The sequence below is a fragment of the Panthera onca genome, chromosome F2 (assembly GCF_046562875.1).
Source record: "Panthera onca isolate mPanOnc1 chromosome F2, mPanOnc1 haplotype 2, whole genome shotgun sequence".
Taxonomy (NCBI): Eukaryota; Metazoa; Chordata; class Mammalia; order Carnivora; family Felidae; genus Panthera; species Panthera onca.
Genome location: NC_138356.1, coordinates 49,946,695 through 49,970,980, shown reverse-complemented (window position 1 = coordinate 49,970,980; position 24,286 = coordinate 49,946,695). Strand labels below are relative to the sequence as shown.

At 38.3% G+C, this 24,286-nt stretch overlaps 1 protein-coding gene across 50 annotated transcripts in view; it reads right to left on the bottom strand.

The window, feature by feature from the left end:
* RIMS2 (regulating synaptic membrane exocytosis 2) overlaps positions 1 to 24,286 on the bottom strand; it is a 602,465-nt gene that overhangs the window by 29,960 nt on the left and 548,219 nt on the right. Inside the window, exon 1 of one of the 50 annotated variants that reach the window (XM_060611120.3) lies at positions 2,734 to 2,988. The exons of the other annotated variants lie outside the window; for them this stretch is intronic. Within the exon in view, the coding sequence (XP_060467103.1) occupies positions 2,734 to 2,875 (142 nt within the window). The 5' untranslated portion in view covers positions 2,876 to 2,988. Of the gene's footprint in view, positions 1 to 2,733; positions 2,989 to 24,286 lie in introns of those variants that run through there. 50 annotated transcript variants of the gene reach the window in all.

The window sequence follows — 24,286 nt, the reverse complement described above, 5'->3', positions numbered from 1 at the left end:
ATCCGACTAAAATCACTTCCATCAGACAAATTAGTTAGCAGACTACTGATCTCTAGACAAGTTGTTCTCAACTGGTGTGAAAATCATCTGTTGTGATGCATTTACTTTCCTTTACAAATTAGAATGGATCTCATAGTTATGACTATATTCCTGAGTCAGCTTATGAGAGTATGTTATCCATATGAACTTCACGTATCCCTTGTGGGTGTCTCAATAGAAAAAGAAAATGTAGGCAACACTGCTCCAGGGCAGTGATTTTGAACTTTTGCAACTCTGCAGGGTATGTTGAAACACCCTAAAAAAACCTCAGGACTTTCAAGGATGGTAGAAATACTGCAAAATCAAAGAGGAAGGTTAGGATCTCTTTTCTTGGCTGTATCAATGACCAGTGGAAAGACCTCTCTTTTATGGGGAGTGCTTCCTCTCTAGTTACCTGTAGAGAACTATATGCTTAATTTTAAAAACAATGGCTGCCTTTTGAAAGATTTTGTCTTGGCAACTCAATAAGCCGTATTATAGGACAGAGATCTATTTCAATTTCCCATGTGTAGATATAAGATTCTCCTTTGGGACAGTCAATATAACCCAAGATTAAATACATGTACTTTCAGTTCTGAAAGTTTTCATGTTTATATAAGCTCTTCTTGTCTTTTCAGGATGGTATTTTGTAAACTCAGCAACTCTAGTTATAACTTAGGGAAGAATAATGATAGTTTCTCTGAAGCAAACTCAAGACTGAAGATTTGGTGTAAAAATTAAAAGTTGAGAAATGAGCCTATAATTAAATTATTATACTTAAATATGTATTTTCAGGTACACCTTGCTTTGAGTTCTAGCTTCACCCCTTGCTAGGCATGTGACTGTTGGCAAGTATATGAAAATAATAGTCTAGTATAGCCCAGAGTTGGGTGCACAGGTTGTATTGTGGACGGCTTGGGTTCAGATGCAACTCTACTGCCTTGGGCAAGTTTCTAAACTTCTCTCTGCCTCAGTTTCCTCTTTGTGAAATAGGGATAATAAAAATACTGCCTCATAAAGCTGTTGTGGGCCTAAAAGAATAAATACAGTTAAGTTGTTTGAACAGTGCCTGGCTCATAATAAATACTGAAAGTTTCAGCTACAATCATGATCATTCATTTATCCAGTGTGAGTTTCTAATTTCTTGACTTGTTTACATTTCCTGAGACTTTAAACATTTACTTGTAGAAAACAAGTGAAATGTAAATGTACAAATAAAAACAGCAGGGGCACCTGGGTGGCTCAGTCGGTTAAGCTTCCGACTTTGGCTCAGGTCATGATCTCACGGTCTGGTCCGGTCCATGAGTTTGAGCCCCACCTCGGGCTCTGTGCTGACAGCTCAGAGCCTGGAGCCTGCTTCAGTTTCTGTGTCTCCCTGTCTCTCTGCCACTCCCCCGTTCACGCTCTGTCTCTCTCTCTCTCAAAAAATGAATAAACGTTAAAAAAATTTTTTTACAAAACAAAAACAGCAAAGGATTAGTATGAAAATTAAAAGTCGTGTTTATATAGGGAAGCACCCTATTAAAACTCTATTGATCTATATAGCAAACTGATACTGCAACAATAAGCTAGAAGAAATCTGGATAGCTCTATCTAGTGAATTCTTTTGAAGACCACTTTCCAGACATTGTTCATCCTCCCAGATTCCACCTCCCTGCCCCTCCACTGGGAAAAATAGGGGGGAAAAATCTATTTCTACCTCTTCTTCCAACAGGTAGTTAGTTTCCTCTAAATCAGGACTCAGTGCAGATATCCCGAGAAGAGATCACTGTCACAGAATAAAAGCAAAATAAATTCTATTACCTACAATAATAGAGTTAGCATGATTATGATACCTAACCTACTCTGGATATGCGTGTAAAGTCGAACACGGTTTGCAACTAGCATATCAATACATTAATAAACAGTATTTCAAATGTTGGGATGCCATTATTTAGCAGTCCATTCGGACTGTGAGGTACAAATTATATATATTTCTTTTAGTTGTTAAATCTTATAGGAAAGTTCTTCATGAAGAAAACCTATGTTGTGTTATTTAAAACCTTAGGAAGGTCTTGAAACCATTTGGTGAAGAGTTTAAAACAATGAGTCCCCTCCCCCATTTTTCTCTTTAGCTTAATTATAATGGCATCCCTTTACACCAGAGATAGACAACCCGTGGTCACATTGACAGTACTGTGGCCTGTGAACAAAGTTCTCAGTGTCCAAGAGTACAAACCCGCCTTCAGTACGGTCAACCTTGGACCTGTCCATTGTATCACCCTTCCCCTCATCCGGATCTTGAGTTTACACGAGCTGAGATCCCGGTTTCAAAGTTGCGCTGCTGCCTCTCCTTTTAATTTTTACAGACTTCTGTCCTCGAGGCCAAATGCTAATACCGAGACTGCGGGAGTAAACAGAAACCAGAGCGGGGTGCACGGCCGCTGCCTTGCCTCCCACCAGACTACATCCTCGCTGAACTCGCAAGCACTTGATCATGAACTTCACTAGGAAAGCCGTTTCTCAAGTCAGCGCCCCTGGAGCTCTCGGAATAACCAACAGACGGAACTTGGCGCCTCGGCCGGCGCGCCCGGGGGTCGCTCGCCCGCGCGCAGTCCCCGAGAGCCGAGCGGGGCAGGGACCCTGCCACCGGGGGCTCTCCCTCCCCTGCGAACCGTCCACCCACCGAGGAGCGAGGGGTGAACGGGCAGAAACGCCAACCACAGACGGCCTCACCTCCTTCCTCCTCCTCCAGGGAGTTCATGCAGGGAAAGTAGCCGGCCAGTGCCTCGAAGGAGGCGGAGAGGCTGCTGCGGCTCTGGGAGCGCTGCATGGAGCGCCCCGCGGCGCCGGCGCCCCCCAAGCCCTGCCGGCCCATCTTGGACGAAGACCCGCTCTTCCCGCGGTACAAGATACGAGGCGTCTTGGCGGCTGGGGCGCGGCGACCGCAGCGCTTCGGGGGCCGGGACGGTGCGGCGGGACCCTGGGGGTCTGGCCCCGGCCTCCCCGACCCGGTCCGGACCAGACGCGGCTTTCCCGGCTGCCGAGCCCTCCACTTTGCTGGGGGCCGGCCGGGAGGAGGGGATCGAGGCGGTGGCGGGCGGAGACGGGGCTGCTCGGGGCGAAAGTCCGAGGTCTCGCCGGGAGGGAGCTGAGGATCCCGGAGGCTGTGGCTGCCTGAGTCTCGCCTCCCTCCCCTCGCCGGGAGATGCTGCTGATGCTGTGGTCCCCGCCAATCAGCAGCCGCAGGGGGGAGGCGGCGGCGGCGGCGGCGGCGGGCTGGTGGCTCCGGAGCGCGCGCCTCTGCTTCTGGGCAACTCCGAGACCCAGAGCGGCCCCTGCTACCCGCTCCTCTTTCCCCCGCGTGCTTAAGGCCAGACGGTGGTGTTAATTACGTGCACTGCGTTAGGCATCGCAGATGGCTAATACATCAGGCAAATTAGTGGTACTTCCCCTTTCCTCAGTTTCGCTTACAATTTGTTAGCGCTCCTCAAGCATAGCCAGGAAATAGTGACATTTTCTCCAAATCGTAACACAAGGCTCCCCAATTTACAACAGATTCCACGAAAGCCTAGAATTAAAACTTTCTTTTGTCCTCTGTCTTAAAAAAAAAAAAAAAAGTCAACAGAGGAAAAAAGGTTAAAAAAAATTCAAGAGCCTGAAAAAGCACGGACACTAACAAAGTACTCTGACGCTTGTAAACTTTGCTTTAATTTCCAGAATGTTTAATGTTTTCTTTCCCTAAATAATCTACCTATTGTTGCTGAAAAGGACAATAAACACTGTAAGGCTTTAACATCTAAAAAAAGACATCCCCTTAACATGAAGTTGGAAGTCAGACAAACGTACTAGAAACAAAAGTTTGTAAGTGAAATTAACATGTCACATTCTGTAAACTGCAAATCTCTAGCCCAGGATATAAAGCAACCACAATTCTACTTTAATAGGAGTCAGAAGACTGCCCCACTTTTTGTGGCTTACACAAGCCACTCAACCTCTCAGTTTCTTTATGGAGGGTGGGGGTTGGGAAGGTAGGGTACAAAGATTCCAGTCGTAACCATGTCTTGCCCTCATTCTTGGGTATGTGTAAAAGGGACTTCAAAAGTGTTTTCTAAAATGCAAATATTACAATCTACAATCTTTCTTTCATACAATAAATATTTCCTAAGTAGTGTATATGTACAAGTTATTCACTTGATGTACTAGGAGATTCAAACACTCGTGCAATTAATATAATTGTGCTCCTAGTATATGCCAGGTACCTTTGTAAACACTTAGGGCACAGTAAGGATCTGAGCAGATAAAAAATCCCTGCTCTCATGGAGCTTACATTCTAGTAGGGGGAGACAGACACAATAAATCAGTAAATTATATAGTTTTAAGAGGGGGATAAATGCAAAAGGGAAAAATTAAGAGAGGGATAGGGTAGTCTGCAATTTAAAAAAGGGCTGTCGGGGTACCTGGGTGGCTAGGTCGGTTGAGCTACCTACTCTTGATTTCTGCCCAGGGTGGAGGGATCGAGCCCCACATTGGGCTCTGCCCTGAGTGTGGAGTGTGCTTAAGATTTTCGCTCTCTCTCCCTCTGCCCCTCTCCCTTGCACTCTCTCAGGGCCTTCTATGTATGTTAATGACTCTGGCCATTGGACACCGCAATTTAGAAGGTATAAAAAAGGTAGGGGGTGCCTGGGTGGCTCAGTCTTTTAAATTACAACTCTCGATTTACACCCAGGTCATGATCTCCAGGTTAGTGAGATTGAGCGCAGAGTCTGCTTGGGATTCTCTCTCTCTCCTCTCTCTCTGCCCCTCCCCCTGCTCACTCTCTCAAAATAAATAAGCATTTAAAAAAATGCATTCAAGTAATAATCCTCTCAAATCTTTCTAAAAACTAGGAAACTTTCAGTACAAATTAGCATGCCATGACATAAGAACTTTTGGTAGTTTATACTTAGGATTATCCCAGGTTCTTGCTTCTGTTTTTCTGACAGATTTTTGTCCTTTCTTATTAGTATTCTTACGACTCCTTCTTAGTTCAATTTCCTGTTCCTTATACACTTTCATAAAATATTAGCATTTCAATAGAACATTGAAAAACCAGAAATTCTAAGAGCACTTTTTCATACCATATTGCTTTTTCCTCAGAGAATAGAAACGTTTTTATTAAATGAAATTTTTGTTATAAGAATGAAAAGAATCACAGAGTTTTGCAAGCTGAAAAAAACTATTGAAAGTCATCTAATTTTTTTTCTTAAACTGTGGGTCACAAATTCCTAGTGAGTCCTGAAAATAACTTAAGTTTTGATCACCATCCTAAAAAATAAAATGAAATAAAACATTAGAGGATAGCCCATGAAGTTACTGCATCAATTGCAGTCTTGTTTCAGGAATATGTATGCATGTATGTGTATGTGTGTGCATGTGGGCACATGTGTGTGTCAAGTTGTGGTCAAGAGGAAAGTATCAAGGATGAGGGATTGAACAGGGAAATCCTAGGAAAATAAGCCAGCCAGGTGTGGAAACTTCTATTTTGGCATCCAGGGACAAAGTCACTTTGGAAGGGTATATCTTGAGTTTCTAACTAGTAATTGCGTGGGGACAAGGAATCCAAAACCTGAAACCGTGGGCATGCCTGAGTTGCTTGGACCCTGCCTTCTCTGTGTTAATGACCTGGCTTTCTGCACCATGAAGAAGTTAGTCTACCATAGTCCAGATGCATCTACTTCCATATGAGCATAATTTCTCTCATGTAGTCTTAGAACAGGGTTGTCCTGGGAAGCTTCTTGATATTTTTTCCTATAGTCAGAATCTTCGAGATAGAGATAAATGACGCAAGAATGGCATAAGGGCAAGTAGGGAGCACTAAAGAGAGAAGAAAATCACCTACTTCAAGGAAGATAGGTTTAAAGAAAATGTAGAATGTTGGCATATGGGCATTAGAGAGACAAAGCGCAGCAATGGCTAGAGACTTCTAGTCTTGAATGACACTGAGCTTACCAAGAAAATTCACAATTCTACTTCTTTTTGTCCTATGCTCAATTGCTTGCCTATGTATAATAAATAAATGTATACATGCACACACACCCCCGCACACACATATAATATTTCTGGTTTATCTATTTTCAGCCAGTTGGTTATTTCTTATTCCATTATGATATAAGTACTGCCATTCCCAAAGGAATTTAAAAATTTACATACAAAAGAAACTACTGATAAAAGATGAAAAATGTCATTCCTCCACACAAGAATATATATTCAAATGGCCTTGGATGTGGTTCTCAAATGATGGGCCATTAGATAGTTTCATTATATAAAACTAAGTGTAACTCCAGAATCGTTATAATCCAGTATTTGAATTATTTATAACTTTCTTATTCATCCAAAAATAAATCAGAGAAAAAGTGAGTCACAAATATACACAATAAATTACCTTCTAAAAGCAAAATGTGAAAAAAAAATAATAAAAGCAAAATGTGGCCTTGAAAATAGATTCCACTGTTAAATATAAAAATCATCTTTCTGAAGCAAAGATACATAAATATAGCTTGCATAGACTATTATAGCATTCTATTTGTTGAATATGAAACATATCCCACACTAATTATGCCCCTTCGTTCTTATGTCAACCCTGAGAATGTCATTATTTCTTCTTTATAGATGAGCTAATAAAGATTTAATACTATTAAATCGCTTGTTTAATTAGAAAGTAGCAGAGTGAGACTCACATTCAGAGGATCCGATTTCAGTTCCAGTGCCCTGTGTACTATACCACAGGTGTCTCACACCATGTATACTTACACAAAAATAGACAACAGATAAAGTATGAACTGTATAATCATTTGATTCAAAATAAGTAAAATCATTATTAAAAATAAATCTTTAAAACCATATTGTTTATTCTAACTGTATACCAATTATAAATCTATATTTGCTTTTTAAAATCAAAACGTAGCCATCGATTCTAACAGGTCTAGAAACTTACATGTCACTTATATCTCCATTTTTTAAAAATTGTCTCTCAAAAAAAAAAATCACCCAAATTCTAAAGTATGTTAAATTTATTCTGAAATAGAGACTTGGTCACTTAAGTGAATATATAAAAAGGTTATTATGTGAAATAGTTACATAGTGTCTAGACTACAGATTCGTTCAATCAGGAACAGAGTTGTGCCTTTGGCACAGCTTGCCCTTTTCTACGCTAGAGATGATGTAGGTGATGCTGAGAGTGTAAATTACTAACAAAGGGAAAGGAAGAAAAGGAACTAAGTCCCTGTGAGAAGTAGTGGAGAAAACAAGCAGCAAGGTCCAAAGGTAGATATGAAAAAGAAAGAAAGAACGTATTCCTAGGGCACTATATAGTGTTTTCCAGCCAGCCCAGAAATGGCTGGTTGCTAGAAGAGACAGGAATTGCTCAGAATAGGTTATAGAGCCATGCTACAGACTGAATTAACCTTTTGATACACATTTGCTTTAAAAACACGAAGATTCATCTCTACCTCAGTCTTCACAATTGATGTCAATTCTGCCACTGTGAACCATTCCTCCCTTACAGCAACAATTCTATGCTAACTAGAAATATTTATGGATATATAATATATATATCCATATATACAATATATATCCATAAAAATATTACATTATATATATATATATATATATATATATATATATATATATATATATTTAATTAGAAGCCAACTCTCAGAATCCTAATATATACATTTTTTTTCTGTAACAAAATAACTTTGCATTTAAGTCATGGGAGAAAAAATCCGGGTAGTCAACATTTTCTACAGACTTCAGATTGCTAAAAGCATTTAATAGTCTTGGGCAATTACCCTTGAGTTGAATGTGAAATCCAAAATATACAATCTTTTCTCCCATCCCCGGCTTAATGTCAACACGGTACAAATAAATTGTAAGCTGTGGTGATTTCAGTTTTCAAAGACAGTTTTGGTGTTTACTCAGCAGATGTACAAAGTGAAAAGCAGACCGTACTCGTTAGCAGCTGGTCAACCCAAAACTTTCACAAAGGTTGATGAAGTCAAAGGATGTTTAAGGTATAAGAAGATAAAAAAGGAAACATTAAATGATCAGCATTTCCATTATTCTGTAATGAGATTTAGGATGATGTTTGCCTTTATCTTATGACAGAAAATGTCCATGGAAGTAAGCAAATTAATTTCTTGAGTAGGCTAAAAAAAACAGTAATAAGATTTGACCGAGGAATGAAGGAAAAAAAGCCTAAAGATCAAAGTTATGAATCATAAAAGCAGAATAGCTAGACGATAAGGGAAAGAAAAAATATGTGGATTTTAATATTACTTATGGCCCTTTATATACAATAACAATGATGATGATGGTAATAGCTAATGTTCTGTTCCTCATAAACATTTCTTCACTTAATGTTCACGAACACTCTCCAATGTAGCTACTCTCATTATTCTCATCTCACAGACAAGAAAAGTGATACACACTAATTCAATAAATATATGTTAAGCACCTACCACGCGCCAGACACTATTCTATTACTGGGGATATAGCAGTGAACAAAAGTGGACAATCAGCTCCTCACGCAGCTCGCATTCTAGTGGAATAACTTAACACGTATGTCCCACTTACTATATGCCAGGCCTTTTTCTAAATGACTGTACAAACCAGCACATCAACTCATTTAATAAATGCACAACCTTATGTGAGAGATACTATTGTTACTATCTTTATTTTATAAATTAAAAAACTGAAAAAAAAATAAATGAGGAAACTGAGGGACACTGAGGATAAATCTACTGTCCAAGGTTATATAGATTACTAAGAAATGAAACCAGGATCCACATAAGAGTGAAAACACATGGTATCTGTCTTTCTCTGTGCGACTTATTTCACTTAGCACAACATTCTCCAGTTCCATCCACGTTGCTACAAAAGGCCATATTTCATTCTTTCTCATTGCCAAGTAGTATTCCACTGTGTATATAAACCACAATTTCTTTATCCATTCATCAGTTGATGGACATTTAGGCTCTTTCCATAATTTAGTGATTGTTGAAAGTGCTGCCGTAAACATTGGGGTACAAGTGCTCCTATGCATCGGCACTCCTGTATCCCTTGGGTAAATTCCTAGCAGTGCCATTGCTGGGTCATAGGGTAGATCTATTTTAACTTTTTTGAGGAACCTCCACATTGAAACTCAACAGAAGACCATGGGGGAGGGGAAGGAAAAAAAAGTTACAGAGAGGGAAGGAGGCAAACCATATGAGACTCTTAAAAACTGAGAATAAACTGAGGGTTGATGGGGGTGGGAGGGAGGGGAATGTGGGTGATGGAAATTGAGGAGGGCACCTGTTGGGATGAGCACTGGGTGTTGTATGGAAACCAATTTGACAATAAGTTTCATATTAAAACAAACAAAAAAAAGAAATGAAACCAGAATTTAAGCCCATGAAAATTGATGCATAGTTTATAATTTGTCCAATGTCATAAGTAGCAAATCCAGGGTTTGAACCCAGGTCTTCTGACTCTATAATCCATACTACTAACTGCTAAATAACATGGCTTAAGAGAACCTTCTGATATCAGTATCAGACAATGAGGCTGCCGATACGAGCTGTTTTTCCATATATAACAAAGAACTTTAGCACAGTTGTTCTATCTCCATATTATATGACATACTTCTTATGTAAATCTTCACTTAGCTATCACCAGGAATCCAAAACTCTTACTAAATGTCTACAAGAAATTTTAGTAGTCAGTGTTCAGAGATGACTTCAGACAGAACCACAAGAACTCAGCCTCAGAGAAAACAGGAAATATTATTTCATCTGATTTGTAACTTACTGGCATTTGGTCACCCCTGAAAGTATAATTTCCGAAATAAAATGGAGTCAGTCATAAGCCAAACATTTTGGAGAGACACTACCAAAATTTAGAAAAGGAATGCTCATATACCTTCTATATACCATCTATACAAGTTTTAAAAGTCATGTGAAATGCCATTTTCAAAGAAAAGCTAAAATATTCATATAAAAAGAAAGCACTTTATTTCATTGATAAAGTTAAGCATGATCAAATAATAAGTTACAGATCTCCCTTTAGGGAGACTAGAATGAGCGACATTTACCAAAAGCTGTGTAGGGCCAGGGAAAAGAGAGGTACATGAAATACCATTACGTTTCAATCATTCAGAGAGTTCCCTTTCTAATGTACGGTGGCCTTCACACGTTCCTTCATTTCCTCATTCATTCAGGTATTTACTGGGCACCGTGTGCAAGACTCTTCCCTAGGATCTTTGGGTAAGAATTAGACAAAACATGCATTTGGCTCTTCAGATGTTCAGAGGCTGGTGGTAGGGGATAGGGAGGATAATACAGACAAGAAAAACAAATAAATGCAATAGAGTGGAATAAGTAGCATATTGACGATTCGTTCTGGTCACTCTGGTGACATAAAACGGGGAGTGACAACGCTACTTACATGGGCCAGAGAAGCCTTCACAGAAGAAGAGACACCTTAGCTGCATTTTGAAGGCTGTTTGGTAGGCAGCAAATGCGGCGGAAGACACAGAAAACAGAAGTCTCTCTACCCTGACCACTACGAAACATGCCTCTTAGGGATCTTTGAAAGTGGGCAAGAATTAGCGCTTCTCATGAAGGCCTCTCTCTTTCTCGTCCTTTAGGGCAGTGGCAGTAGTAAGGATGCTATTCCAACCCATGCTCTGGCCTTGTGATAAATTTATACAAAGTCTTTATAGCAATGTTAGAAGAACATTTTCAAACATTTGAGAGGAGAGAGAAGTATTTCTTCTACTGTAACTCTCTTGGAATTCTGGATGAACATTACCTAGCAACATCTCATATCACTATGAGATCAAAATCTTAAGATTTTTGTGAGTATACTGGGGTTTCTGGGCAGCTCAGTCAATCAAGCGGCAGACTCAGCTCAGGTCATGATCTCACGGTTCGTGGGTTCAAGCCCTGCGTCAGGCTCTGTGCTGGCAGCTCAGAGCCTGGAGCCTGCTTCAGATTCTGTGTCTCCCTCTCTCTCTCTGCCCCTCCCCTGCTTGTGCTGGCTCTCTGTCTCTCTGTCTCAAAAATAAGTGAATAAACATTTAAAAAAAGATTTTGTGAGTATAAACATTTGAATAAACATACAGAAAGATCTAAAAAGTTTATAAAAGTTTCAGGTACAAATGCCCAACACTAGGCAATATTTATAAAAAGTGTGTTCACTTAAGTTCCCTTATTATTAGTTTACTTATTCACTCTCATTTCCTCATTATTTCCCCCTTACTCACACCACAGGGTGAGGAAAATAATATTACCTATGCATGGAAAATGGAGGCATTTCCTAAATCACAAGTAAATCTAGTTCCTACCTGTTCGTCTTTGGTCTTTTTCTTTACTGGCTAAGCTTCCTATATTCCTTTCAACACACATGGAAGTAAAGACTCCCTCTGATTAGCAATTTATTTAACTGAGCCATATATTGGTTGAATATAAATGGTTATACATTTTTGTACTGCTTGATCCGCTGCTGACATAAAAATGGAGAATTTAACAGTTTTCACAGAGATTTTGACTTAACCGTCCAGTTGACTGATTAATTGTAGGCACCTTAATTATTTTTCATCATCTATGAAGGCAAGATTTGTAACAAAGTCATTTAGAGTTGTCAAAAACCAAAGGCAATAGGGAAGAATGAGGATTCTGTCAAGGCATTAAAAATTGCAAGATCGCTGATAGCAAATTGGAAAAAGAACACAAAACTAAACAATTGCCTATGGAAAACATTCCTGTTATACAGATCCAGGTCAAACATCACCTAGATTGGGCATAAGTGAACTCCTGCCTGAAGGTAGTTCTATTCGTAGCTTGGTACATTTGGTAAACAGTTCAGACTGTGTGCCAAGTGGTGAATTCAGAAATCAAACTAAGCAACTCAGCATCAGCTGACTTCCACTTCTGGGACTCCATGTTAAAGATGTCTGGAAGCAATAGTTTGTCTGTTGTGTTGATCTGAAACCTCATGATAGGACATAACAATACAGATTAAACATGTTTCCCTCCTAAAATTCAATTCAAGCTGATTCCACCTATCAGACTTTATGAATACTCCCACAATAAGGTGAGAAACTTAGGTCTAACAAGACAGGGGACTATTCCTGGGGGAAAGTAGTCTCAGTAAGAGGTAACTTTGTAGGGTCATACAGAAACTCTCTGATAAATACAAGAAATTACAGAGAGGCAAATCAATAGGCGTTCTAGTTAAGGGAATGTTCTGTAATCCTTCTCCTAGACCAGAGCTTTATAACTTGGATTCTTTTGCTTGGCAACTCCAGTCAGTCAACCTCTTAGCAGAGCAGTGTTTCAAATCCCAACTTCCTTTCCCATACTCGACAACCAATTTTGAAAAGATATTTGGGGAGGGGCCACAAATCTTGATGCATGATTTACAGCCTAAAGAGACCCTTAAAATTTGGCAACACCATTCAAAAAGCATTCACCAAAATATTTAGAGTCTAGCCACTATTTATCAGCATTTGGACATAGAAAAACGGGTACAGAATTTCTGAGTTCCTTTATTTTCTGTTATACGTTAAATTTTAATGTGTGTGATTACCTGGCATTGACCTAACATTTTGGAAAAAAGTCATTGCTTTGTGATGCACTGTTATAAGCTACTAATTTCATTTCAAATAATACTGTACTTCATACTATAAGGGCAGCATTTTATAGGTTCTCTGGGTGAGGCAAAAATACAAACTTTGTATCTTAATAAATCTTATATTGTATCTGAATAAATGCTAAAAGATACTTTTCAAGGACAATGATCTTAAAATGGTCACACATTTTACTACAATTCAACGTAACTACAATTTTAAAACAGTGTATAAAAATTTTGTACTATTTTTAAATTCATTTATTAAAATTGATTCATTTTTAAAATTAAAAAAACATTTTTCTTAATGTGTATTTTTTTAAGAGAGAAAGACAGAGTGCAAGCAGGGGAGGGGCATAGAGAGGGAGACACAGATTAGAGGGCCTGATATGGGGCTTGAACCCACAGGCCATGAGATCGTGGTCTGAGCCAAGTCGGACGCTTAGCTGACTGAGCTGCGCAGGCGCCCCTGAACGGATTCATTTTTATTCTCAACTCCAGATTACAGGTCAGGATCAGCTGACAAAGGGTACGTTTTCTTTCTTCTATTGCCACTCAGAAGGTGTGTGTGGTAGAACCTTACCATTCTGAAGTAAATAAAATAGTCATCACATGAGGTGAACAGCCCCTTGTCAATCCTCTAAGACACCGTTTGCCCCAGTCCTTGCTGAGCCATAGAGCTCACCTCCTTCTTCTCAGATCTGAGCCCTACCTCCATCTTTATCCTTATGCCAACTCTACTCTCAATCTCCCTTTGTTGTTCTGCTCCTGGGCTCACCTGGGGTTGGTCAAACCATCATGTCTCTGCTTCACTGCCTAGTGATTAAACTTCTGACCTGAATGACCAGAGGGAAATGCCCCCCCCCCCCAATAACTGAAGTTCCTCTTTATCTCCGCACATTATGTCACCCCTTCTAATACAACTTTTTGTGAGAGAGAAATATCATATTTTTTTCCATGGTGGATGGAGTCCATTAAGAAAAATATAAAACAACACTGGAAACTAATCTCATAAGAATCTATTATCGACATGTATTCCTTACTATAATGATCACGATGTCTGTAAGAAAATTCTTCAAATTATATGCTTTCTATAATATCCTCTATATGTGCCCATTTAAAAAATTCATGCCAATGAAGCAATTATTGACGGTGTTTCAACAATAGTGTTTAACATATCATAGGGATAAAAATTTTCCTGGTACCTACACTAGGCATTTCTCATGCTTTAGTTTTCCCCATGATTTTGAATATTATATCTGTCTAATGGATAATCATTGTTTTATACAGTAACTTTCTCTCAAGTATTTTTGAAAAACCTAGTATTCATCTCCAAAACATATCTAAAACATGAAACTTGTTAGCTTAGTCCCCATTTCATATGTGCTAAAGTATAAGGAAGATGAAAGGCTACACATCTATTAGTAGTAGGATCTGATGAAGCCTAGATAAACCATGGGCTTAAAGCCTTTTTGCATTTCTGTATATTTAATAATTATTTACAAAATATGAAGGGCCAATGAATATGTTCCTGTGAAAGGGTAATCTACTGAAAACGTTTAACAAAGAAAACTGATTACTAGGTTAGTAGAGCTAACATTCCATTCAACCATTCATTATTAAACAATATTAAAAAAATATTTATTGAATGCTACCATGTCCATGTACAGTATTAAGCAGTAGTAGATAGCAGCATTTATTAATTAACTATTAGTTAAACCTATTATTCACTCATTAATTATTATTTGAACTGATAAATGCAGAAAAGCTAAGGAAACAGGTTAAGTAATGCTATGCAATTAAAAATAAAGATATACTAATAGACCAGAATGTATTTAGAACATGTGTATGAAGCACAAGAGCATTTAAGATATCAGCACAAAGCAAAACAAAGACAGCTTAAGTACTCTTGTTTTGACCATAATAATGCCACACTTTCAACATCATGGGACATTAATTTAAAAAACTGTAAGACTGGGGCACCTGGGTGGCTCAGTCGGTTAAGCATCCGACTTTGGTTCAGGTCATGATCTCACGGTTTGTGAGTCTGAGCCCCGCATCAGACTCTGTGCTGTCAGAGTCCTGCTCAGGTCCTCTGTCCCCCTCTGTGTCTGCCCCTCTCCACTGCATGTTCTTTCTCAAAAAAAAATTTTTTTAAAGTAAAAATTATAAGACTATCACATTCTGACACATAATTTTGTAAAAGTATGGTATTCAACAGGAAAATAGAACTAATGGGGAAAATCAGGAAATAAATTGCTTTGGTTATCTCACACACACACACACACACACACACACACACACACACATTTATAGAGACACAAATTGACTCATAAAATAAACCAACAAAAATATAATAGAGTGAAAATAAAACTGCTCTTTATAAGGTCCAAAACGAATAGCATATTGTCATATCCAATGGGACTTTCAATTCTCATTTTCCTGGCTCCCTGAGCAACATTCTACAGAATTGAGTACTCTTTCAATCTGAAAGCATTATTTTCTCTTGACTTCCATTATATCACATTCTTATGATTTTCCTCCTATTTTTCTGGTACCTCCTCATCAACCTTCCTGGCTGATTTCACCTCTTCTATCAAATTTCTACCTTCAGCATCTTCAACTCATCCTTATGGTTCAGTCCTGGGTCCCCTGCTCTCAGATTTCCCCCAGATGATCAATTCCATTTCCTGTCTTAAAAGCCATACACAGTCACTCAAATGTATTACCAAGTGCAGACCTCACATTTGAGTTTCAGAACCGATAACTGTCTACTTGACCTCACCACTAAAATATCTCACAGACCTCTCAAACTCTACTCTTGCTTTCCCACGTAAATCTTATCTTCCCTCCCTTAATAAATGACTTCCTCAGCCAAATAGTTGCTTAAACCAAAAATTTGAACATCCTCTTTTATTCCTTGCTTTATACTCTATGCCCTGCTCAATCGTCATCAAATTCAATTGATTCTATCTCTAAAACAGATCTCATATCCATCCATCTCTCTTAATCTTATTCCAAGCTATTTTCACTCTTGCCCTCAAGACATTATTCATAAAGCAGCCAGGACTATCTTTTACAAATATGTTGGGTCACGTCACCACCCTCCTGAAAATCCTTCAATGTCTTCTCACTGCAATTATAATATAAACATATATATAGCATGACCTTGAAGGGTCTTGCATGTCTCTCCAACTTTACCACAAGCCACACTTCCCAGTGATCACCTGGCTGAAACAACACTGATTTGCCCTTCAAACAGACAAAACTCTTTTCTGCCTCATGGTCTTCTGTCATGGCTGACTTCTCATAGGACTCAGCCTGAAAGGCCTTTCCTAGCGATCCAATCCAAAGTAAGAGGCCATTTTTATTCTCCTGCATGGTATCCTTTTCTTTTCTTTTTCATAATATTATTCTACAGCTATATTTGCAAAATGTATTGGCTTATATTTTATTCTCTCCCCAGACCTACTCAACGGAATCCTCTATTAGGACAAAGATCATCTCTGTTTTATTTGCTACTGCACATTCTCTCTCTACTCATTGCTTAATATTTAGGGGAGATGTAATCTTGTTGAGTTAATGTGATAAAATAAAATAGAATTTTGCTGTGAGTTTCCAGTTTTGACCAAGCTTAAAACCTAGTTCCTCATTTTAAGTGGCATATGCCAAACATCCAGAGGAAGGATTTTGTAAACTTTAAAGCCTATAATGAAGTTTTATTTCAACAAACTTGTGATTGCAAAGTCAATCAATTTACTCCCTATCCAAAGAATGTCTGTGTCAGAGCTGCATTCTGTCCATACATAATTGAACTGAGTTCTTTACAAGTTATTTAAAATGTTAGGACATATTGCCTTAGGTTGTACCAATTGTCACTGGTCTCGAAGGGTCAATTTTAGTGAAAGGGGTAGAACCTTCAGTAGAAGAAGTGGAAAGCAGCCTGCCACTGTGCAAAGGCCAGGGGGAAACATCCCATCTGCTGCATTTTCACACAATAACCTAGAAGTCCACGGGCTAATGTAGGGCATTCTGAATTTTTGAAAGGATTCCAGTGATATTAAAGACAAAAGAGGTATGTGTGTATGGGGATCAGGAGAGGAATAAATCCCTTCCACAAATTCCTTTTTCAATTGAAAGAATCTCCTTTAAATTTCCTCTAGAGCACTCCTTCTCAAACTCTAAGACCCTCATTCCAGACAAAGGCCCAGTGAAATTCCAGGGTACAATAAAGGCAATGGATGCAATTTACCATTCTATGCAGTGCAGGATTTCTGCCTGGAAACTCTTCTTTGAACACTTTCAGTGATGGAGAATTGAAGTTTTAATTATTAAATAGTTATTCTTACAATGATGTCAAAAACAGCCTCCATTATTGGTTCTAGTGCCTTCTGTAATGGTACAGAAAAAGTCCGCTTCCAAGGGCAGCCTTGAAATATTTGAAAGACAGCTATTACTTCCTTCCACAGCCTTCTGTTTTCCAGATCTTGACTCTCTTCCTCTGTTGTTTTTTTTCCCCCCTTGTGGTTCTACCTATACTAAATATTTGCAGGTCATGGGGACTTGTAGTCTCTCCCTATTGGACTTAGAGTTCTACACTGCCCTCCATAATCTGCCTGCATCTTTCTTAATATGCCCCTGTATTCCTCTTTCATTCTTTGATATGTATTTATTTATTTATTTATTTATAATTTATTTAAGAGAGTGCATGTTCGTGTGGGCAGAGGAGGGGGGGTGGGGAGGGAGGGAGGAAGGAGAGGGGGACAGAGAGAGAATCTTAAATCTTAAACAGGCTTCATGCTCAGCATGGAGCCTAACATGGGACTCAATCCCACAACCCTGGGATCATGATCTGAGCCCAAATCAAGAGTCGGATGAATGCTCAACTGACTGAGCCAGCCAGATGCCCTTCATTCTTTGGTATTTTACAATCTGTAGTTGTCAGAAGCTCCCTGCTCCCTGAAATGGTTTCCTATGGATCTTCCTCCCTCAATTTTAAAGCTTAGAATCAAGTCCAGTTTTTGCTCTACCGCCCACATTTGTGTTTTTAAGCTTCTCCCGTTCCTAATTATTGAGTCAAAATCAGCATAACTGTACTTTCAATATATCCTCAGCTTGTACCTTTCAAATAGATTTGCAAGAAATTTAATTCCTCTCCCATGAGATAGTCTGTCCAATATTTCATTTATTTAACAAATATTTTTAGGCACCTACTACCTGAAGTACCTCAGATGCATAAACAAAAACAAAGATCCTTGTCCCCAGGAAACTCTAGCAGGCGGAGACAGTTCATAAACAACAACTATAAAAAAAATCAGTAAATTATACCATAAGCTAAAAGATGGCAAGTGTTACTGAAAGGAAGCAGTAGAGAAATAAAGCAATCAAGAGTGGTAGAGGTGACAGGGTAGTAATCAGCAAGACGGTGTTTGACCAAAGTCTTGAAGAAAGTTCTCTTCACCCTCTGAGCCTATTGGCTTCCCTTCCTTGATTATATTGCCATCTTATTCCCACAGATTTATTTGGTAGCTACGATGTGTGCAGCACCAAAATGGGTCCTGGAGACTCAAAAACTCCAGGGGAGACTGTTTCCGTGACTAGCTCACAGTCTAGTAGGAGCAGAACCACAAAACAGACAACCCTAGGGATTAAGTGTTATAATCAAGGTGTGGCTACATCAGAATTGGAAAGTGGCTGTTTTTGAACTCTAAGAAAAATACGGTCTCGTTCTCCCAAGATTTCTAATACTCGCTCAGTTCTTATTTGTTGTTCAAATGTGGAGTCCAGAAGGGTAGTTATCCTAATTATCTTGAAAAGACTTCTACAAATGTTCAGAAGCTTTCTAACTACTACATTTTACTTCTGTAATAGTTTTATGATCTGTTTTTCAGAAAGCATCTTGTCCTCTTGACTGTATCTGAAAATTATTATTTTTAATTTTCAGTTTCACCTAAATGTTCTGTACCTGTCCTGCTGTATCAAGTTCATGGAATTCCAGGTCTATTTAAAAATCTTTTAATCAGGGGCGCCTGGGCAGCTCAATCAGTTAAGTGTCTGACTTCTGTTCAGGTCATGATCTTGCGGTTCATGAGTTTGAGCCCCGTGTCGGGCTCTGTGCTGACAGCTTTGGATTCTGTGTCTCCCTCTCTCTCTGCCCCTCTCCCACTCACACTTTGTCTCTCTCTCTCTCTGTCAAAAATAAAGAAACATTAAAAAAATGTTTTTAAATCTTTTAATCAAATAGCTCATTTTTACTTTCTATAATATCTGTTTATATTGAGGAAGATACACTATTTCCTGATATTTCAGTCCCAAATCTGATCCTTCTAAGTCTCAGATTTCCCTCTAAAATTATATTTACCTCTTCACATCCAAGTTTCAGCTTTTCCTTGCTTGTGGTATACTGTTTCTGTCACTTTCTCCAACAGATCACTGAGTACCTTTCTCCATTGTGGCTTTTCTCATTATGGCATACTGATATCCACCACAGAAAGTATTCTTCAATTTTAAATAGACCTTTTTCTCCTTCCTTCTCATATTTCAGCTTAAAGGGAACTATGTAAAGGTCAGTCAATTCCCACCACACATTTTCTGAAGTCTCATGAAATATATGGTATCTCTGGCCAGGAATTCGTCATAGCAGTATCATAACTCTGTGATTATTTAACTTGTCCAACAAGGCTTTAAAACTTACACTTCTCTCCCTGAAGAACCTGTGACTCAATTATGCAGTGAGCTGCTATTACTGATGAGAACGCATCATATTACTACGTGGATAATAGTGGGGGTGGACGTATAACTGCAGGGTCGTGATACAGGCCATCAAACGCTATTATCATTGTTTCATTTTAACAATTTAATGATATTATTATTATATTATTTGACTTCATCTACATTGCCGTTAGGAATACATTAGACTTGGATTTTATAATTTAAAAATTTGTTTTTAAGTTCACCTCTCTTGTCCTCTCCAATAAAACCTGCCAGTTCCTATTCGCTAGCTCTGCAGCTGGACAAAGACCTTGGTTATCCACGCGGGAAAGATGGGCTGGATCCAGCAGAAATGGCCAGGCAGGATCAGCTCTCCTTCCTCTTTAGACAAGAGAAACTATGTAACATAGAGCCCCATCTCTTCTTGTGGGTCCTCAGCAGACATTTCAAGTCTCGTATGTCAAAAGGAAGTCTGTTTTTAATTCGAGGCTGTTGTTAACTAGCTATCTTTTTTAACGGATGAGTGATTTCAGGCAAGTCATTTAGTCCCTCTAGGAAATCTCTGATTTCTTTTCCAAAAAGAGGTCAGGTAGCTTCTCTGTACTGTCTACACAGGGTTGCTGAACTCCTTCCAGCTTTGACAGTTGGCAGTTTTAAACTTTCTGCTTTGTTATAGGTACTCTCTTTCCTTGAAAACTGAACACGGATTGCTAAAAAGGTCAACTTCCCCCCCCCCCCCCACACACACAAATTAGGTGTTCTAGAGGTGGACATTGAGGGGCTGAGTCAATTTTTCAATCAGGCATCTATATGTTAGAGAAAGATCTGCATGTATATTTTTAATGTACTAAAATTTCATTAATACTGTCCGTAGAAATTTAACATCAGCCTTTGCGCAACACTCCTCTGACACAGGGGGAGAATGTTATACACAAATATTAGACACTAATATAATAGTATCATGTTAGACAAGTCCTTGATTAAGTAAAACCAAGCTTGACATAACACCATCTCAAGGTGATAAATGCCAGCTTTAGGATATAATATCAGTCTATCGCCGAGTTTGTATTACTTCATGACTATACTATGAACGTCACAGAGATTATTAAAACGTAATGTGTATTTACAAAAGTTCAGAATTTTCCCATAATGTCGTATATGTAGGCAGATTTACGATATAGGACACTGTATGCTATACTTTAATGTAAGTACTTGTGTAAATAACTGCTCACAGGTTTTATTTTATCCAAGTGGCCAGATGGACTCAGGATAAATTTATGTCCCAAAATTATTTTGCTCTGTTTTATGTAGTATTTTCGTGTGGGAGGAACGGGAGGCAGAGGGTCCTTCTGCATCAACTATTTCCGCCATATTGACTATTGAACAACTCAGTAGATGCAGGAAGTGTCAACTTAAAATATTCAAACTAGTGGCCTCGCCTCTTCCCTTACTCAACTGAGAAGCAGCTGTAGTGAATCTTTATATAAGTCACCAAAGCAAAAACTCAAAATTTGAATGCTTCAGAAGTAATTTCTAATAGATTAATTGCTTTAATTATTGCATTTAGCGAAATTAAACTAAAAAGTACAGTTTCTAGTGGCACGACTAGTAATTCTTTTAAAACATGTTGAAAATTCAATTGCTTTTGCATGGTCTTAAGTTGCTCTCTTAACTTAAAGTCTAACTGATCATTTAAATAGATTTCTCTGCATTTGGACCATAATATATTTATGAGATATGATATAATAATATTTTAAGAAATTTACTGTTTAAAAAAATTTTTTTTTAATGTTTATTTATTTTTGAGACAGAGACAGAATGCGAGTGGGTTAGGGGCAGAGAGAGAGGGAGACAAAGAATCTGAAGCAGGTTCCAGGCTCCGAGCTGTCAGCAGAGCCTGACGTGGGGCTTGAACTCACGAGCTGTGAGGTCATGACCTGAGCTGAAGTCGGACGTTCAACCGACTGAGCCACCCAGGTGCCCCAAGAAATTTACTATTTTAAAAATCCTTTCACACATCATTTCTAACATATTTTTTTCTGAATATAGTAGCCATACATTCCATAATGGAATTATGTGGTATTAAAAATTGTACGTAATTTTCTATTTCCCAAATTAATTTGTTTCTGGTAAAAGAACCAGATAATTATATTAAGCATGTTGCTACTATAAATGCTTTCTAGTTTCTAGGCCTGACAAACCATTTTGTATTTGAGAGATTAGGAGGAATGACAATGTCTTAAAGATCCGAAGATGTCTTGAGAAGGTGCCGGTATAAGGTCTGTCTTTAAGTACAAACTTAGATGAAAAATTAGATTTTTCTCCTAATATTTGGGAAAGATGCGTCCTAATCTCCTGTACTTCCAGGGTGTCAGAAGTCTTAAAGTGAAGACATTAGTCTTCACATTCCATTCCATACTTATTCCTAGTAAATCAGAAAAATTTTATTGTGAGTTGTACCTCATATATATCATACCACTTCATGATGCTATGGTTGAATTGTGTTCCCTCCAAGTTCAGATATGGAAGTGCCAACACCTAGTTGGGTGTAACTGGACGTAATTGTAGTTAGAGATAGGTCTTTAAAGAGGTGATTAAGTTAGGGGAGACTGGGTGGCTCAGTCGGTTAAGCATCTGACTCTTGATTTGGGCTCAGGTCATGATCCCAGGGTTGTGGGATCAAGCCCCAACTTGGGCTCCACACCGAGCATGGAGCCTGCTTAGGATTCTCTCTCTCCCCCTCTGCCTCTGCTGCTCACGCTTAATCTCCCTCTCAAAAATGAAAAAAAAAAAAAAAAAAAAAAAAAAAAAATTGAAAAAACAGGTGATTAAATTAAAATAAGGCTGTAAGGGTGGGGCCCTAATCCAATATGACTGGTATCCTTATTAGAAGAAATCTGGACACACAAAGAGACACCAGGGATGTGCATACACTGACCCTGTCAGTAGGCAGCAAGAGGGTGGTCATCTATACGTCAAGGAGAGAGAACTTCCAGCTTCCAGAACTGAAAGAAAATAAATGTCTGTTCCTTAAGCCACCCAGTCTGTAGTATTTTATTATGGAAGCCCTAGCAAAAGAATATAATATGCCTTGAAATTAACTAAGTCTCCTATAAGCTATAGTTTTTTTATAGTGCTTTCACAAGCTTTTAGAAGTCCTTTTTTCCTAAAAGTTTAAGTAATTTACTAAGCATTACTTAGATCAATTCTAAAGTTTTTAACATCTTGTTACAATTTTGCTGACCCAATAGACCATAGACCAAATAGACCTCTTTGTATAATAAAAACTAAGCTGTAAAATGAACTTCCATAAATCAAATGGTATTTTCTAATTATTTCTGCTATTTTAAAAACTGATGTTTCTACATGACTGGTGGATATTATGCGTCCAGCTTGAACAAAGGTCAATTTCTTATACAGTCTCTTAAAAACACACTTGTCACTATATTTTGATATACATAAGACTTCAAGTTGCTTTAGGGCAGAAATTGTATTTTATTTACGATATTCGAATGTACAGGGCCTACCACAATGATCAGGACCTACCTCACTGATTTGCTTCTGAGGACACTTATTTATCTAAATAAATTCTCATAAAGCAGTTGTTCATTACCAATAGGCATATGCTAATTCTTCATTCATTCATTCTCTTAAAGATTTTAAAATTAAAACTGCTAATACTTCTGTGGTGAAGGTAAATGAATCATCTGATGACTAGTACTGTGAATTGTGGCTTTTAAAAGTGATTCTCCTTCATTCACATTCTAAATCCTTACTTACAAATTATATATATTTTTTTGATATTTCAAAGGCTCTACAAAATGGAAGGGTAACATCCAATGCATCAAAGTAAATGGATGCCATGAACATATTACTTTTATGCCTACACTTACTAGGAAGCAAATCGAAAATGTACGTATATTTCTCATTTTATCATCTGAAGTGTTTGGCACTAGAAGCCTGGCTAATCTTTTAAACACTGAATACATTAAAAACTAACTGTGCCATTTTCTAGCTACTTAAATATAGTAAAATCTTGCATTTCTAAATGTCCCATTTGATATCATCACTTAGGCCTGTGATACTGAATTCTTTAAATCCTTCAAATGTTCATTTGCTTTCATGGCCATCTCCTTCCCCTAGACATCATTGTGACGTAGAGTGAACTGAAGTGACTTAAAGTTTATTTTGAGAATCTTTTGAGAATTTTGTGATAGCTTTAGATGAATATAGAAACCCTAAGTATTGTTACTAGTTTGTGTTGGGATGCATTGATCTACATAGCAATTTAAAATGCCCATAAATCTATTCATGTCCTCCTCTCCATTCTCATAAGAAAATTCTCATAAGATTGATATTTGCTATAAGAACTTATTCTAAGCAGGCTAGGACATAACACAGCCATTGTGAAAAGGCCACTTAAAGATTTTCGCAAGGTTTAGGTACTATGTCTACACTGCTTAATAGGTAAGAGTCTTGCTTTCAGGGATTCTGGATTCTTTCACCCCACCACATTCATAGTGGGAAAATAAACCTTCCACATGAGAGATTTTTGGAATATTTCAAACTGAAGGAGGAAATAATATCAGAAACTTTTGAAAACCGAAAAGATAAAGATAGAAACTTTAACCAAAAGATGAGTAAGGGTTAGGAACAGGCAATTTGCATAAGAGCAAACAAAAAGATTGATGGGTGTGAAAGATTTTTAAACTCATTAGTTACTAAAGAAACAAACTGGTACAACAATGAGCAATCAATCATTGCTAACCATCACTCATGCTAATCATCATTCATACTGATGCTAGCATATTAAAAATTAGGAAGTAATGCTAAATGTTGGCATGGATGTGGGGATATAGAGACCCTTAGACACTACTGGTGGGAAAGCAGTCTAAAGTAGGCAACCTGGTGAAGTGGGCAGAACTTG